Raw genomic sequence first — 15,098 nt, 5'->3', positions numbered from 1 at the left:
AATAAATTCAGTTGGTAGTTCGACAGCTGTAGTAAGCCTGTTAACCACTTCCATTGAATGAAGGCTCATATCCATACTGACAATAACAGTAAAATATCTGCATTTCATAAAAAAAATTTGTTGTCGGAACACTAATAAGATTAAGTTTCTTATACTGTAACGTAAAAAGATGAACATACTCTTCAATTTCAGGTGAATTTGCAGGCTTAATGAGAACTTCAACTGCTATGACAGGATTATTCTCCACAATTTCCTGATAACCAAACAAAAGAACACTCACATTCAGGAAATTAACACATAGAACACATCGATATGCCTATAAAATAACATACTGGCAGCTTTCCTGGTGTCAGCCCACAGTGATATACGTTATAGTATAAGAAAGGATTTGTTACTATTAATTTGTCAACGATTTCTTATTCTAGAAGCAAAAATAGGCTCTGAAAAGAAGTCTTTCCCACAGTAATGAATAGGCCTCCACATCAGGTTCATGTGGTTATCTAAATTCACTGGACTCAGTATTTCATACAGCAGACAGTCCAATAATTCTTAGCACTCCGTATAAAAGTTAACTGAAAATACTCTCAGCTTTCCACTGTCACTCAATAAACAAGTCAAAAATGCACTTGATGTGCATACTGCATAGCTGAACAATCTTAGCATATAGCGCTAACTGTAAATATCCTCTGGCAAATATGGAAGACGAGGAACAGGAAAGCTTTTGATGAAAAAGATGCAGATCCAAGAAAGTCAGTACAAAAAGCTATGGTAGAATGGAATGAGTACATAGAAGCCCAAAAAAGTTTAGATGGAAAGTTCATTCAACAAACAACAAGCTCAAATAGAAGCGAGGAATGGAAGCCACCCTCAAGAGGACAGATAAAGATAAATTCTGATGCTGCATTTTCACAAAACATGAAGAGAACAGGCATAAGTGCTGTGGCTAGGAATGCAGAAGGAAAAATGATGAAAGCATGGGCAAGAGCTGAACTAAAAGTTAGCGAGCCACAAGTGGAGGAAGCAGCAGCAATTCGGATGGGAATGCAAATGGCTTGCGATGCAAACTGGAAGGAAGTAGAATTCCAGTCTGACTGCAAGGAGGTAGTGGACATGATCAACAAGGAAAAGGACCATCATACCAGGATAGCTACTGTCCTTGAAGACATTGCAAATATGAGATGTTTGTTTGAACAATGTACTTTTTCTTTTGTTCATAGAGCTGGAAACAGCTGTGCACATAGCTTAGCAAAATTTGCGGTAAAGCTAACTAAAAATGTTGAATGGGAAGAGTGTTTTCCCATGTGGATCCATGAGAGTGCACAAAAGGATTACAAAGGGAGAAATTCTGATGTATCCAATCTTGTAATATCAAGTTCATGAAATGAAGTGAATTTATGATGTTTGACCCAAAAAAAAAAAAAGAACAATCTTACACAGTGCATGATTATTTAAAATTGACCATTAATAGAGCACAAACAAAATCCTGAGAACAACAAATACAATGAGGAGAAGACATATGCATACTTACAGTCACAAGCACAAAACTGAACGGGTTAGAACTAGGCTGCTGGGAAGAATATGCCTGGTGGAGAATTGCAAATCCAACTAGACGCTGTGTTGGTCTTAACACTTTACTCTGCAATAACAGACCATACAACCATTGATGATTGGAACTCCCCATATTAGGAGATTAAAAATGGCAAGAAAAAAATTTAACCTTCTTATTTTCGTTTTTATCCACAAGCAAAAGAGAAGAAAAATAGAGCCAAATATCATTCTTCTATCTTTGTTAACAATCCCTGACACCCATGTACTAACAGATATCTTTTATGGAGAATAAGTATATTGTTGAATTTTAAAACCATATTTGAATTATCTATCCGACTGAATAAGTCAACTTCCTTTCTCCCAAACTTTGAACTACTTATCCATTCACCAATTACTTGATTTCCTTCATAGCTGCAACAACATCCACTAAACAGATCATTTCGGCGCAAATTTTCATCCTGTAATTAAGGTTTCAAGGATTCCAGCTAGCTTCCCTCAAAACATTACCTCCGATACAGCCAGATCCTCAATGAAATCCTAGGTACGAGAATAGGAAATTAACATCTTATTTTATTATTAATGCAGAAAGCGCAAACTCCATGTTCTCTGAAGACGCCGCTCGCCAAAACAAGTAGGGAATGGAAATAAACATAATGGTAGCTCCTCCATTTTCCTTTTCATAGTGTACTAATCGCTGCCTGACAGTCTTGGTGATAACCGCCCCCGAAAACAAAAGGATTTAATACTGATAATTTCAACAAGAAATCAACAGGTAGCCCCATCATCTGATTGCTGAAAAGGTATTGACCAAATAGAATCAACAGAGTTCAGACACAGATGCATTAATGCAGAACATAAAAGGGCGAAAAAAATCTAGTACATATCCTAAATGAAACAAGAATCTCAGCTGACGTCTCAAATTGGCCAAGAATAATCTCTTACATAGTTCTACTGCACCGTAGCAATCACTTTTGAGGAAGAAGAACAGCATTGTGTAGGGAAAACAGAACAACAATCAAATTGCAAAATCAGCTTGGCAGAGATCTATTCATCCAACCCATTCGAATAAGTACCACCAAAGAGCTTGGAGGCTCGTATATACACGCTTATGAGAACAAAAAAAGGGCCACTACAGCTCCTTAAATGAAATCCCTAAACCATTTCTTCTACATGTACAAACAAAGTATAAACAAGCCAATCCTATCTTCAATGAAAGAATTGACGAAAATGGGCCTGCATGGATTTGTTTTGTCATGTACAAACTATCAAAAAAAATGATACGCACGTCAGATTTTCTTTCTGTCTTCCATCTATTTCGCTTAACCAAGAAGTTACCAAATTGTACAACAAGAAGAAGACCGTTCTGGATCTTCATAAATCATTCAACTCATATTTCTGCATCCATTGCCACAAATAGCTCTCTTCGCAGCCAATTCTCTTCGCCAGCAGAAGTATATAAGGTCACGGAAATGTCAGCCAACTTCTTGCTGCTCAATCGAGCCCTCGGAATTCTCACTTGCCTTGGAGCTTGTTCAATCTCATTCAACTCATCCAGATTTTCAAAATCAATAGCATTTGGAAATCCGAGTGTCTTCTTGGGGGTGCTATCTGCAAAATGCCATCGCTTTGCAATCAAAGTCTGCATTTTTGTTTAAGAAATCCAAATCCAAATCAACCAATGCTCAAGACATGTTGAAGAAAGCACTCAAATTTTAAATTAATTTAATCCATAGAGATGTATAAAAGCTTACCGCTTCTCTTATCGATTTTGACACAAAAAACAGCCTCTTCAAATCATCATGTTCAACACCACACAATGTCCTAATCTGTAGGACAAAAATAAATCCCAATCTTGAGTAATAACATTCAGCCCAAAAGGTAACCTTAAGATTAATTTCCTGATGTGACCATCCAAAAAAGCCCTCATCTTTCACCAGTAAAGCAAAACGTAATTAGTGACCGTAAATGCAAATGCCCCTAAGAAAGCGGCATAACATTCACTTCAACTCTTAAACAATTAAAAAAGGGTTATTATCACTTTACCCCCTTAACGTTCGGTGCCACTATCAATTTCCTCCTTAACGTTATCTTTTAGAACTATAGCCTCATTATTAATTTATCCCATATAGTTATTTTTTATACAATTTATCCCACCATTAAACCAACTTAGTAAGTTAAAAAATTTTAAAAGAAAGTACCCTCCTCTTTGTATAATAAAAATAATAAAAAATTTAGAATGACTCTTTTCCTCTTTAGTATAAAAAAAAGGTCAATGTATTAATCTCTTTTTTCTTGGCAATCTTATTAATATTAAAAAAAATAGAAAGATCGTAAGAGGGAGGGAGAGGGGGGAGAGAGATAGATAGAGAGAGAGAGAGAGAGAGCTCAATTCTTTTTTTTTTTTTAAATACAAATATGAAAGAATTAAATACTTTTATTATTTTAAAATTATTTTATTTTACTATTTACCACCAAATTTCAATTCTAATTCCAACAACCTTAAATTAATACGATAACATTAGACTTTTCTTTATTTTTTCTTTGCAAAATCTAATTTTATGTTTCCTTCTTTCCTATCTCTTTTTTTCCTAGTATTAATAAGTATGAAAAAAGAAATTTGAAAAAATCCTTTTATTTTTATATTTTTGGATCTCTTAAAGTGAAAAAAAAGAAGAATAATCATTCCAACTTTTTTATTTTTAATTGTATATATAAAGGTAAATATATTTTTAAAAAATTTTACCACACTAGTTAGATTAACGATGAAATAAATTTCTTAGAAAATAATGTTAGGAATTAAACTGATTATATCACTATAATTTAAAGGAATAAAGTAACAATAAAAACGTAGTAATACTATAGAATAAAAGGATATTTTTGTCCAAATTTTCTCAACATGTTGAGTTGAATTACTTATGGAAGTGAAATGACTAAAAGATAACGTTAATGGGTAAACTGATAGTAGTGATATAGTTGAATGGGGTAAAGTGATAATAACCCATTAAAAAAATTACTCCATAAAACCAAGCTAATGACAACCTTTCAGCATAATTAAAGTACAAACCGCATATCCAAATATGATTTAACACAGAAAGCTTAAGAACAACGCTCAGTTAAAATCGAATCACACGTGAGAGGGACAGGAGTAGAGATGTTTTGGTCGGATTATCATTATACCATATCCAGGGCCTCTAAGCATATGACGGAATAGTAGTTCAAGTAATACTTCCTCATACTTCGTGCGCAACTAATATACTTAGAACATTTTTCGCACTTAAAAGCTTAAAAATATGATAGGTTAGGACATTTGCCAAGGAGATCTGTCTTTACATGTAGACTAGTGCAGAAAAGAAAAATTACTTCAAAGGAGCCTTCTAAGCTTTTTGGTCGGATCAAGTTTTGGTAAAGAAGTAAGTCAAAACAACTAAAGAGATTGACTTGGTCTCCGGTCGGGTTTGAAAGCAGCCACTATTTCAAACACTTAAAAATAAGCACTTAAAGTTTTCCTTTAATAATTTTGACTATCCTTATTTGGTTGGCAGATTAGTCCCCGAAGATGATGTATAAAATATGGATTAGGGGATACTTTGAATCACTTCAACTTACTACCAATTTGCACTATGGTATACTATTTTTTCCTTTTTTGATACTTTGCACGCTAATTTTTGTGTCACGACTTAGTCGCTGAATTTCGAAATTTTCAATCTTTAAATTAGTAGTTGTCCTCTGGTTTTTTACTTATTCATCAATATTTTGAAGTTAGACACTTGAGATTAATTATTGAGCATTAGTGATGGTTGTCTAAATATCACATGTTCAGTCGTAAATCAAAATATGATCCAGGGATACGCAAAGCCAATTGCATGGTCATGTAATGTATACTCGTACGCATAAAATAGATAAATAATTAAATAAAATGTTTGCACATATAAATAGCATCTTTTTTTTTTTGGTTCAAATAAATCGAGCAAATTCGGAAGTTGCAGTCTGTACACCCTATAAGCTTAAATTTTATTTTTTTTTTCTAAATTTCCGTATAAGCTTATGTCAATGCATATATAGTCTGTGGTTTTTACTTTTTTTTTAAAAAAAAAAACATTTGTGGGCTTTTGAGAAAATTAACAGGTGACTTGTCTTAAAAGCCAAGGTATAAATTTATTCATAGTTTTTTTATTGAATGAGGGAAAAGGCAAATAAAGCGATCACATAGTGTACTCATATTTTTTTTTTAATTGGGAATTTTCTCACATCATCACATATAGCTTCTTCCATCATTCAATGATGGGAAAAACGGATAAAATGTCTTTTTACCGAAATTAAAACCAAAGAATTACCCATTTGCACATATCCATTTTATAGCTCGTGCGCTTGACGTGGCATTAGTAAAAAAGAAAAGGTACTAGTACAAAAAGAGTAGGATTAATTTGTGACCAAGAAAATATGTCCCGATGGTTAAAAGTAGTAGATTGACAGTGGAACGAGATGAATTCTACGCACGTACGCACTTCCAAAGACAGCTGAATTTTATCGGTGTATTAAATATCAGAAAAAGGAGAGATTGCCCTGAATAAAAAGAAGTATAAACAAGAACGTTTTTTTAATCAAATATCAACAATAATGTTAAAATCAAGGGATAATTTCACTAACCTCCCTTGTAATGGTAATGATAGGGCAAAACCCACCGTGTTAGACTTAGTAGCAATTTTTTAAATGTTTTATAGCCATTTGACTTTATTGTTACCTTTTTTTTTTCCTTTTAAATAACGGCAATAATAACTTTGGCTTCAAATTTTGCTTAGGATGAGTGTCATTCTTTTAAGAAAGTTATTATAGCTTTTTTTTTGTCCTTGAGAATGGAGGTAAATGTAACTTTTCAAATGAAAGGGAAATTAGGTGAAATTGTCAGAAATTTCTAGAGAGGTTTCTGAAATTATCCCTTATTAAATCAAGAAAGAAACTGGAATAATTGCGACAGATGTTGCAGTGCAAATTGTGAGCTCATCGGAAAGGTTAAAACCTTGGTGAAATAATCAAGCCCATGCGGTTGAAGGTACATATATTTCTATTATATGCAATGACTCAAAAATTGGAGCATCCAAAAGCTACTAGAGATAAAATGTTCAAAACTTTTTCCACTTTTATGGCCTTTTTTTTAAATTTTTACTTAACATATGAAAATTTGATTACAAATAGCAAAGTTTAAATTCTCAAGTGACAAGCTATTGTAAATTCTCAAGGACTTAAGAGTTAAATTTTACTTAGGCTTGAGATTATGCTGTCCAACATTTAAATAATTTAATTGCTACAAATATGATCAATTGCGGGAACATATTCAGACCAAAGTATGTAAAATGAACACCAATACGAGGCATAACATATCTTGGAAAAAGTCAACAAGAAATAAGGTCTACATTGAATAAAACCAATATGATATTGCTAGACTCGAATCCTATAAACGGGAGGAGCAAAAACAGGTTCTTTTTTGATAGAAGATGGTTGAAAAAAAAGGGACTGGAACAAGTAGTTTAGCGGGCATGGGAGGAGGAACAAACAGGCTCTAATATGTATAAAGTGCATAGGAAGATAGCAAACTGTAGGATAGCTATTCTGAAGTGGAGAAACAACTTCCAAGGCAATGCTAGAAAGAAAATTGAAAGCCTTAAAAAACTTTTGGGCGAACTCCAAAACATTGAGTGTGAGGACAAACAGGAAAGAAAAAGGCTCTCAAATTGCAACTCAAGGAAGCTTATGATGGAGAGGAGCTCTTCTGGAGCCAAAAATCTAGAGTTCAATGGCTAAAGGAGGGGGATAGGAACACTCACTTCTTCCACTCGAGTGTTAAGGGTCGAAGGAAGAGGAACAGGATGCAAAAGATACAAAGGGAGGACAACTCTTGGACTACTTCAGATGAGGAAATTGGAGAAGAAGTTGTGAAGCAATTTAAAGACCTTTTCAGTAGTAAGGGAGTGAATCACTCGGATATGGTTCTAGAGGCAATATCACAGACACATCACAGACCACATGAACACAAAACTCACCCAGCCTGTTAGGGAGAAAGAAATCACAGAAGCACTCTTTTCCATGAACTCAACCAAAGCCCCTGGACCAGATGGAATGACAACAATTTTCTTTCACAAATTTTGGCACATCCTCAAATCAGATGTCATCCAAGCCATTAATAGTTTCTTCCATTCTGGTCACATGTTGAAGGCAATGAACCACACCATTGTATCCCGGCCTCATCCCCAACGTAGATAACCCCACTGAGGTTAAACAATTTAGGCCTATAAGCCTTTGCAATGTGCTTTACAAAATCATTTCCAAAATTTTATCAAACAGGCTGAAAAAAGTTTTGGAAAAATGCATAAGTAAAAACCAAGCAGCTTTTGTTCCTGGAAGACAAATTTTGAATAACGTAATTATCTCTCATGAGTACTTACATTTCCTCAAAAATAAAAGGCAGAGTGCAGTGGTTTTAAAGTTAGATATGTCGAAAGCTTATGACAGAGTGGAGTGGGGATATCTGGAAGCAATCATGACAAAAATGGGATTTTGTGATACATGGATCAACTGGATAATGGAGTGCATTACGACAGCTTCTTTTTCTTTTAACATAAATGGGAAACCTAAAGGTTATGTGATACCCTCAAGAGGAATTAGACAAGGTGATCCATTATCACCTTATCTATTCCTACTCATTTCAGAAGGCTTTTCAAATTTGCTGGCTCAAGCAGAGAGGAACCAAAGACTGACAGGGATGAAGATCAACAGACATGGACCATCAATAACTCACCTCTTCTTTGTAGACGACTCTTTGATTTTTTACAAAGTGGACAAACCCAAGCTGAAGAAGTGTAAAACCCACGATTTTTGGCACCGGTTTTATTATTTTATTTTCCCAATTAATTAAAAAGATAAAATTTGCTAGGTAAAAGAAAGAAATGAAATAATGTGACGCCCCCCACTTCTCCCAAGGGCGAACCCAAGGGTATCCGTGGGACGCTTGCCCAGCTCTCGCCAGGACTCAAGACAATTCAAATCGAACTTAACGATACATACCAAATACTACGAGTCAAAATAAAGAAAAGTCGCTTCCTTAACTAAATATTTAAATCTTACATCATGTTCACAAAAGATATATCAAGTTCCAAAATGCAACCATTAAAAGTCGACTACACATTTACAGCCCCGATTCTAATCAAAAGTATAATCTAGTCGGCTTTACCAAAATCTTCCAATCCAACCTGTTAAGGAAAACAAACTAATAGGATGAGCCAATACTCAGTGAGGCCAAGAAAACACACATGCAAACACATAATCCAAGTAGCAACAACAATTACATTGTAGGTAAGGCTATCAAATTCGAATAATTCACATTTCGAATAGGAAAAATAAACAAAAACAATTCAAGGATACTGTAGCTCTCAGGAGCTAAATTCCACGCAGTTGAGTCGAAATCTTAATCACATCTCACGTTGACACTCCGTCAACCACATAAGTATCAAATCCGTAGATACACCACTTTTCTTCGAATCCCGTCACCGTTACACCCCCTTATCGGGCCCGCTCATCAAAGTTTTTGATAATACTCGAGTATATCATGGCAATACTGCACGAGTAATGCCGAGCAAGATCTCTCCAATAGATCATGTTCTACGAATATCTCATGGTTTGCTAAGCTTATCGACCAAGCCCATGCTGGCTCGATTCGCAAAGTTAGCCAACGAGTTTTGGGCGTCCCCCGAATATGAATACGAATACGAATATAAGTCGATGAGCAACGCTCAAATCGACGATTCCAAATAGGAATCACAAATACGGATCACATATACGAATCACAAGTACAAATCACATCCACATTACCATGTACAAGTTGGATACGAATTCACATAGCAAAATTCGAATATAATTTCATTTGAAAGAGAACGAGTGCGATAAAGTACACCCTCGTCTCAAAATTTCAAATTTACATAACGGATAAGAAACAGATAACCACTTAACAACAAATTCATGCACTTGACATTCACAGTGATTCAAGTAGCGAGTTCAAATGATGGTTTAGGCGTCTCCCGTGAGATCCTCTGGAAGGTCCTCTTGAGCGCCCGAGCATTTAATAGTGAATTATCATTCACACATCCCAATTATCAAGGAAGATTGTGCACTAGTACAATCTGGGGAAATTTCATGAAAATGAACCTCAATTACTAGTAAATCGAGGTTCAAGTGGAGTTTCTTAATGTACAAGAGTAATCGAGTTTTGTTATCTTGGAAATCAAGCATAAACGTTCAAGTATTATCGAAGGAATAAGGAGTACTTGAAAAACTTCATTTCCTTGAAATTCAGAAAATTTCAGTTTTGATACGATATTTTGAAAAAAATCGTATCTCAGATTTCACATGTCGAAAATTGGAAAACTTGGTACCGTTGGAAACCTATTCCAAAGTACTAAAAGTTCTTAGAAGACACTTTTCCATGAATCTAAGTGGAAGGTGTTCAAAAATGAGCTTAAAGTTGCTGTTCCAAATCACCCAGGATTGAGCCGGGGTTGGTTTTTCGCTAACTTTAAAAATTCAGCAGAATTCACTCGTTACAAACCAGCCCTTGAAATTTGTAGCTCAATTAGAGGTGCAAGTAAGGTTTAGGGTAGAACAAGCGGATCGAGAATCGGAGTTTCGAGCACCAAGATATGGTAGTTCAAAGTTGGGTAAATTTCAAGACTGTTAACAAATTTCCAGATTTGGTTCCGACTTTGGACCTTTAGTTAAGTGTCGAAACGGATTTGGATTGATACCAAATTTTGCAGTATAATACTCCTATATGAAGGGTATCTCTCTATCAAATTTCGTGGAAAAAATACCTTCGGAAAGGTGGTTAACCAATCAACCAAAGTTTGGAAAAATTCTCAAGGCAATCTGCCCTTAATCCTTTTCTTCCCAAATCCAATCGTTTGGCTAAGAAAATCCTCCAATCATGGTTCCTATGTGAAAATAAAGTTTAAGAAACATTCATGGTACATTTGGTAGGTGTTTAGCATCAAGAAATTCATTTAGTAAGACCACCACAAATGTCACGTCAAATCTGTCCAAATCCAAGGCTTTCAAGAACAAAACAGTCACCGTATTTTGATCATAACTCACTCAATTTAACTCGGATTTGAGCATGGTTGATAGTGTTAGAAAATACATTCATAGGGCTGTGATTTCACAGAAGAAAACGTTTTAAGTTTCAGCATGCAACTAGCTCGAAATTAAGCCTAAAGTTGCAGCATCATCAAATCATTTCGGCAGAACGGAGAAACAGGACAGCCGACTTCAGATGAATGGTGTGGCTCACACACCTAAAACCAGAATGTGCATTATACACCGTTGGAAACATGGAAACGTCTAGTTTTAAATTCCGCTAACGGCACTTGATTTCGACGTCGGAGTACGGAGTTATGGACGAAATACAAACACTGGTCTGGATTACGGCGAAACCGTTTTCCAGATTACTAGTTTTTGAAATAAATTCGTTTGACCCACCAAACCTCAGTATTTTTCAATGAAAATTTTTACACAACTACTACAACATATAAACAACACAATCAAGCCATTAAATCCTCAAATTTCTGCATTAAAGTGACCGAACAGAACAGGGGTAAAATGGGAACTTTTTGCTTCAAGAGTTCAACAACGTTTCTGGCCACAATACACCTTTAATCTACTTCCTTAAGCTCTAATTCAGCAATAAAACCATCACCAAACATCATCACAGCCATCAACCCAAAGTGGGAGTTCATAGAGCCCACATTTCCAACAATACAAGCTACTAAAGTGAAGATTCCAACTCAAATGCATAGATCAACTTCCATAAGACAAGTTCAAGGTGCTTGATTACTACCTACTTTGATGGCTGGTTTGGACAGATTTTTCGGCCCCTTGAAGCTTGAAGAAACCGTGGATAGCTCCTTCCTTTTGCAGCTAAGTTGTTGTCCAAGTGAAAAGCTAAATGAATGTGAAGTTTGGTGAGAATCTATGGAAGTTTTGGTAAGGATTTGGATGAGTTTTGGAAGAAAGAAATGGTGAAGCTTCGGTTGTCCCTTGCAGCTGCTAGCCATCCGTTGCAGCAGAAGAAATGAAATGAAATGAAATGCGGTTCTGAAGCCTTTGCGTACGAAAGACGCTTGACGTCAAATCTTTTAATACGTCAAATCAATTATAACTAGTACCCTAAGCGCGCGTTTTGTGTTCGATTTCTCTTACGTTTGTTGCACTAGTGCACTAAACCTCTAAGACACTTACATTTATATAAATATTTTTCATTCTTAATTGTCCCAAAATAATGGTCCAAAGTCCCCCAATTAAGCGCGCACGTGAAACCACGTACTTCTAATTTAGGCGCAATAAAAATTGAAACCTTTGAGAAATTCCTATAACGATCTTACCACTAACTATCACTTCAATATTTAAACCTAAAATTGCCTATTTTAGGACCATTGTATATGTCTTAAATTTTTGAGCTTATTGTACCCCTAATTGGCTAAAGTTTTCAGACACGTTTTCACTTTTTCACTAAACAAGCTTCTAAGAAAATAATTTTTTTGAAACGAGACACTTTAAAAATATAACGAAGCTATAAAACCATATATTTAGGTCTAATAAGGATAGAAAATAATATTCGGGCAAAAATCCAAATAGATAATTAATTGAGCCAAAATTAGGGGTTTAAAAAATAATAATAATTTTACGAGTCCTCACGTGAATTGAGTATTAATTCCTCAATTAACCTTTCTTAATCTATTATTGATCATTCTTAATTCTCCAATATTAATACACTCTCGATTCAAATATAGTCTCGAAAAATGTGCACTCGTTGTTCCGAACTAAATGAGTTTTCGAAAAGTGAATTTTTCCAACAAAACGCTTTTAAAAATGTAAAAGAGGCGTCGTTCCATATAAATGGATTTTAAATGATCAAAATAAATAATTTGGAGAAAAATGAGTAAATAAATATTTAAACAAACTACTAATATTCGATAAAATAAAAAAGAAATTTTCGGGTCCTCACAAATAATATAAGGTAATTGTAGGATAGGGTAAGGGGTCTAATAAATGAAAACTCTTACCCAAGCCACCTACTAATAAATAATGCTAGGTTTAGGATTTTATTAAAACTCTAGATAGGAAAATAACCCTAGCCTTACTTTTCTTTCTTCTGCCCCCTTAGAGCAAGAGCCGTCAGAGAGGAGAGAAAGAGAAGCAGGCAACACCTACAATCGATCCGACGACTAGGCACCTAAACCTGTAAGTCTCGAGTTCAAGCAAGAAAACCCCTCTTTTAAGTTTTAGTAGATGTATTAATTGTTCTAGAAATTTTATGGACAGGTATTGTTACTATATAGGTGTAGATATGTGTTTGATAAGATTCGTATCTGGGTTAATAGAAATAGAGGGGATTGATTTTAATCTTGAGATTAGAGGGTATTTGGAATCTATTAAAAAAATGATAAGGGAAAAGAAAGGCAGCGGTTGCTGCCGCTGCTCTGTTATGCTGCAACGCCACGCGCACAAACAGAAAAGAGTGGGGGGCCGCCATCTCCGGCGGCTGAGAAAGAACTTTGCAAAGGTTGGCCGAAACCAAGACCGAAGCAAAACAAAACAAAAAAAAAAGGGGGACAGCAACAACCAAACAAGTAGCAGTCAAGAATGGCGGCTGCCAAAGCTTGACAAAAGCTTTGGCAAAGCAACGCCAGTGGAGTAACCCTACGGGAAAAAAAATTCTTTTTTTAATCAATCGTAATGACTATAGTAAATAAGTAAACATATATAAATATGTATATATATATATTGGCAAGTATGTGTGGGTTAAAGATACAGTACGGGTTTAGTAAATATGCAGTAAATAAATTTTAGAAAATAACTAGTCCATCTTTATAGTTTATCATAGGTATTAAAATTCAGGACCCAATTTAAAATAATTGTTAGAATTGAAAGGTTAGTCATATAAAATTATACTTAGTTAATTACGTATAAGGTACTTAAATGGAAATCTAAAACATCTTAATCTAGCCGTCTTAAGCCACATCAGACAAGGTAAGGTAAGTGCTAAATTGCTAAACGGAATGCTTAAAATAATAATAATAATAATAATAATAATATATAATAATATATATGTGAAGATAAATATAATAATAATACTAGTGGTAGTAGTAATAGTAAATAATAATTAATAAGACAATGATAGTGAGAATAACAATAATGTGGACGTGGGGGAAATAAATGAAGAATATAAACAAAAATAAGATATAATTACGAGTGAAATAAACTAAAACAATTATAGAAAGTCAGTATGTATAAGTGTATGGGTAGATATATATATATAAATAATAATAATACCTACACACGCCTAAAAGTGGAAATAAAGGGGAAGGTAATAGTGACTACCTAATATATATATAAGTGATAATAAAATAAATTAGCGATGACGGGGATGGTGATAATAATAATGGATAATCATATATTATAAATAAACATAGTAAGATAGTAGTGAGGATAATAACCAGGATTGTGAATAATTATTTTCTATTAAATTAGGAAACTTTACAAAATGAGCACTTTCCAAATTACGAAACTTTCTAAAAATAGAAACTTTTCAAATTAGGAAACTTTCCAAAAATAAAAATCATCCAATTTGGGGCAAATGCTATTAGGGTCCATATAATTGTCTAGATATGAATACTGTACTTACTTAGAGGTTGTATATTTATGCATCTATAGGAAGTAACAACTGATTAGGGAACCTATACATTTGATAGGTGCAATACAAGAACCTAAGGTAGTTCTACTCGAGCAGCCAAACGAAGGTAGGTGGTACTTACCCTTCTGAGATTTCAAATGTGCAAAATGAAATTCTTGTTTCAATACTATTTTGTTGTGTTGACTCGAAAGGTGTTTGATTAAATGCTTTACTTGGATATTTATGAAAGCTATATTTTACTATACAAAATGGACCATGTAACTTATTTAAAATGTTTTGCTATGTTCTTATATACAAAATGAGCTGAATCTTTTATGAAAACAAAGATTTGTGTATATGATATATGAAATGAATTTTGACAAGTAAGGCTCAGGGTAGTCATGGAATAGACGGTAGGGGCTATAGTCCTGTCTAATCACCATGGTAGCCTGGTATAAAGTCCGGCCGATTGGTAAAGTCATGGTAGTCTGGTATAGAGTCCGGCCGATTGACAAAGCCATGGTAGCCTGGTATAAAGTCCGGCCGATTGACCCAAGAATGAAATGAGATCAATCGATAGTCGCGAAATCTATTGGTCGCCCATCTAGAAGGGGTTTAATCTCTAGGTTGAGTACTCAGTAGCCGGTCATTACATGTACTTGTTATGAGTTGAACTGAAAGAAGGTTTATGAGTTAATATGAAATGACTTATGGGCTGATTTGAAATGATCTATGAACTGAAATGCAACGTTTTATAGGACGATTCATGACTGGATACGAAGAGACTTATGAATTGCTATAAAGTGATTTATGACGTTACGATTTCTCATGTATA

The 15,098-nt window shown here is 34.7% G+C and overlaps 2 protein-coding genes and 1 long non-coding RNA gene across 3 annotated transcripts; 1 reads left to right on the top strand and 2 right to left on the bottom strand.

Moving 5' to 3' along the window:
• The first annotated feature begins 765 nt into the window (after nt 1–765).
• Nucleotides 766–1,380, top strand: LOC140010674 (uncharacterized). Its single transcript, XM_072057983.1, has one exon. The coding sequence runs from the start codon at nt 766–768 to the stop codon at nt 1,378–1,380; it is 615 nt and encodes a 204-aa protein (XP_071914084.1).
• Nucleotides 1,381–2,935: 1,555 nt separating this feature from the next.
• Nucleotides 2,936–4,782, bottom strand: LOC113689304 (F-box protein SKIP27-like). The gene is made up of 3 exons (XM_027207095.1): nt 4,726–4,782; nt 3,300–3,374; nt 2,936–3,187 (listed from the first exon to the last, which is right to left on the bottom strand). Exons 1-3 carry the CDS (start codon nt 4,780–4,782, stop codon nt 2,936–2,938), a joined length of 384 nt encoding a protein of 127 aa, XP_027062896.1.
• Nucleotides 4,783–8,585: 3,803 nt separating this feature from the next.
• LOC113691100 (uncharacterized) lies at nt 8,586–11,685 on the bottom strand. The gene is made up of 2 exons (XR_011817540.1): nt 11,429–11,685; nt 8,586–8,792 (listed from the first exon to the last, which is right to left on the bottom strand). It is a non-coding gene; the product is annotated as an uncharacterized lncRNA (long non-coding RNA).
• Between the last annotated feature and the right edge of the window lie 3,413 nt (nt 11,686–15,098).

The sequence above is a fragment of the Coffea arabica genome, chromosome 7c (assembly GCF_036785885.1).
Source record: "Coffea arabica cultivar ET-39 chromosome 7c, Coffea Arabica ET-39 HiFi, whole genome shotgun sequence".
NCBI lineage: Eukaryota > Viridiplantae > Streptophyta > Magnoliopsida > Gentianales > Rubiaceae > Coffea > Coffea arabica.
The sequence above is the reverse complement of the archived record's forward strand: the minus strand, read 5'-3'. Positions and strand labels throughout refer to the sequence as shown.

Bases quoted from the DNA above. Each gene is read 5' to 3' on its own strand.
- LOC113689304 (XM_027207095.1), bottom strand. From the start codon at position 4,782: ATGAGGAAGTATTACTTGAACTACTATTCCGTCATATGCTTAGAGGCC. The intron at 3,375-4,725 runs GTATAATGATAA...TTTGTCCTACAG, and splicing joins GCTTAGAGGCCCTGGATATG to ATTAGGACATTGTGTGGTGT. The intron at 3,188-3,299 runs GTAAGCTTTTAT...ACAAAAATGCAG, and splicing joins CAAAATCGATAAGAGAAGCG to ACTTTGATTGCAAAGCGATG.
- LOC140010674 (XM_072057983.1), top strand. From the start codon at position 766: ATGGTAGAATGGAATGAGTACATAGAAGCCCAAAAAAGTTTAGATGGA.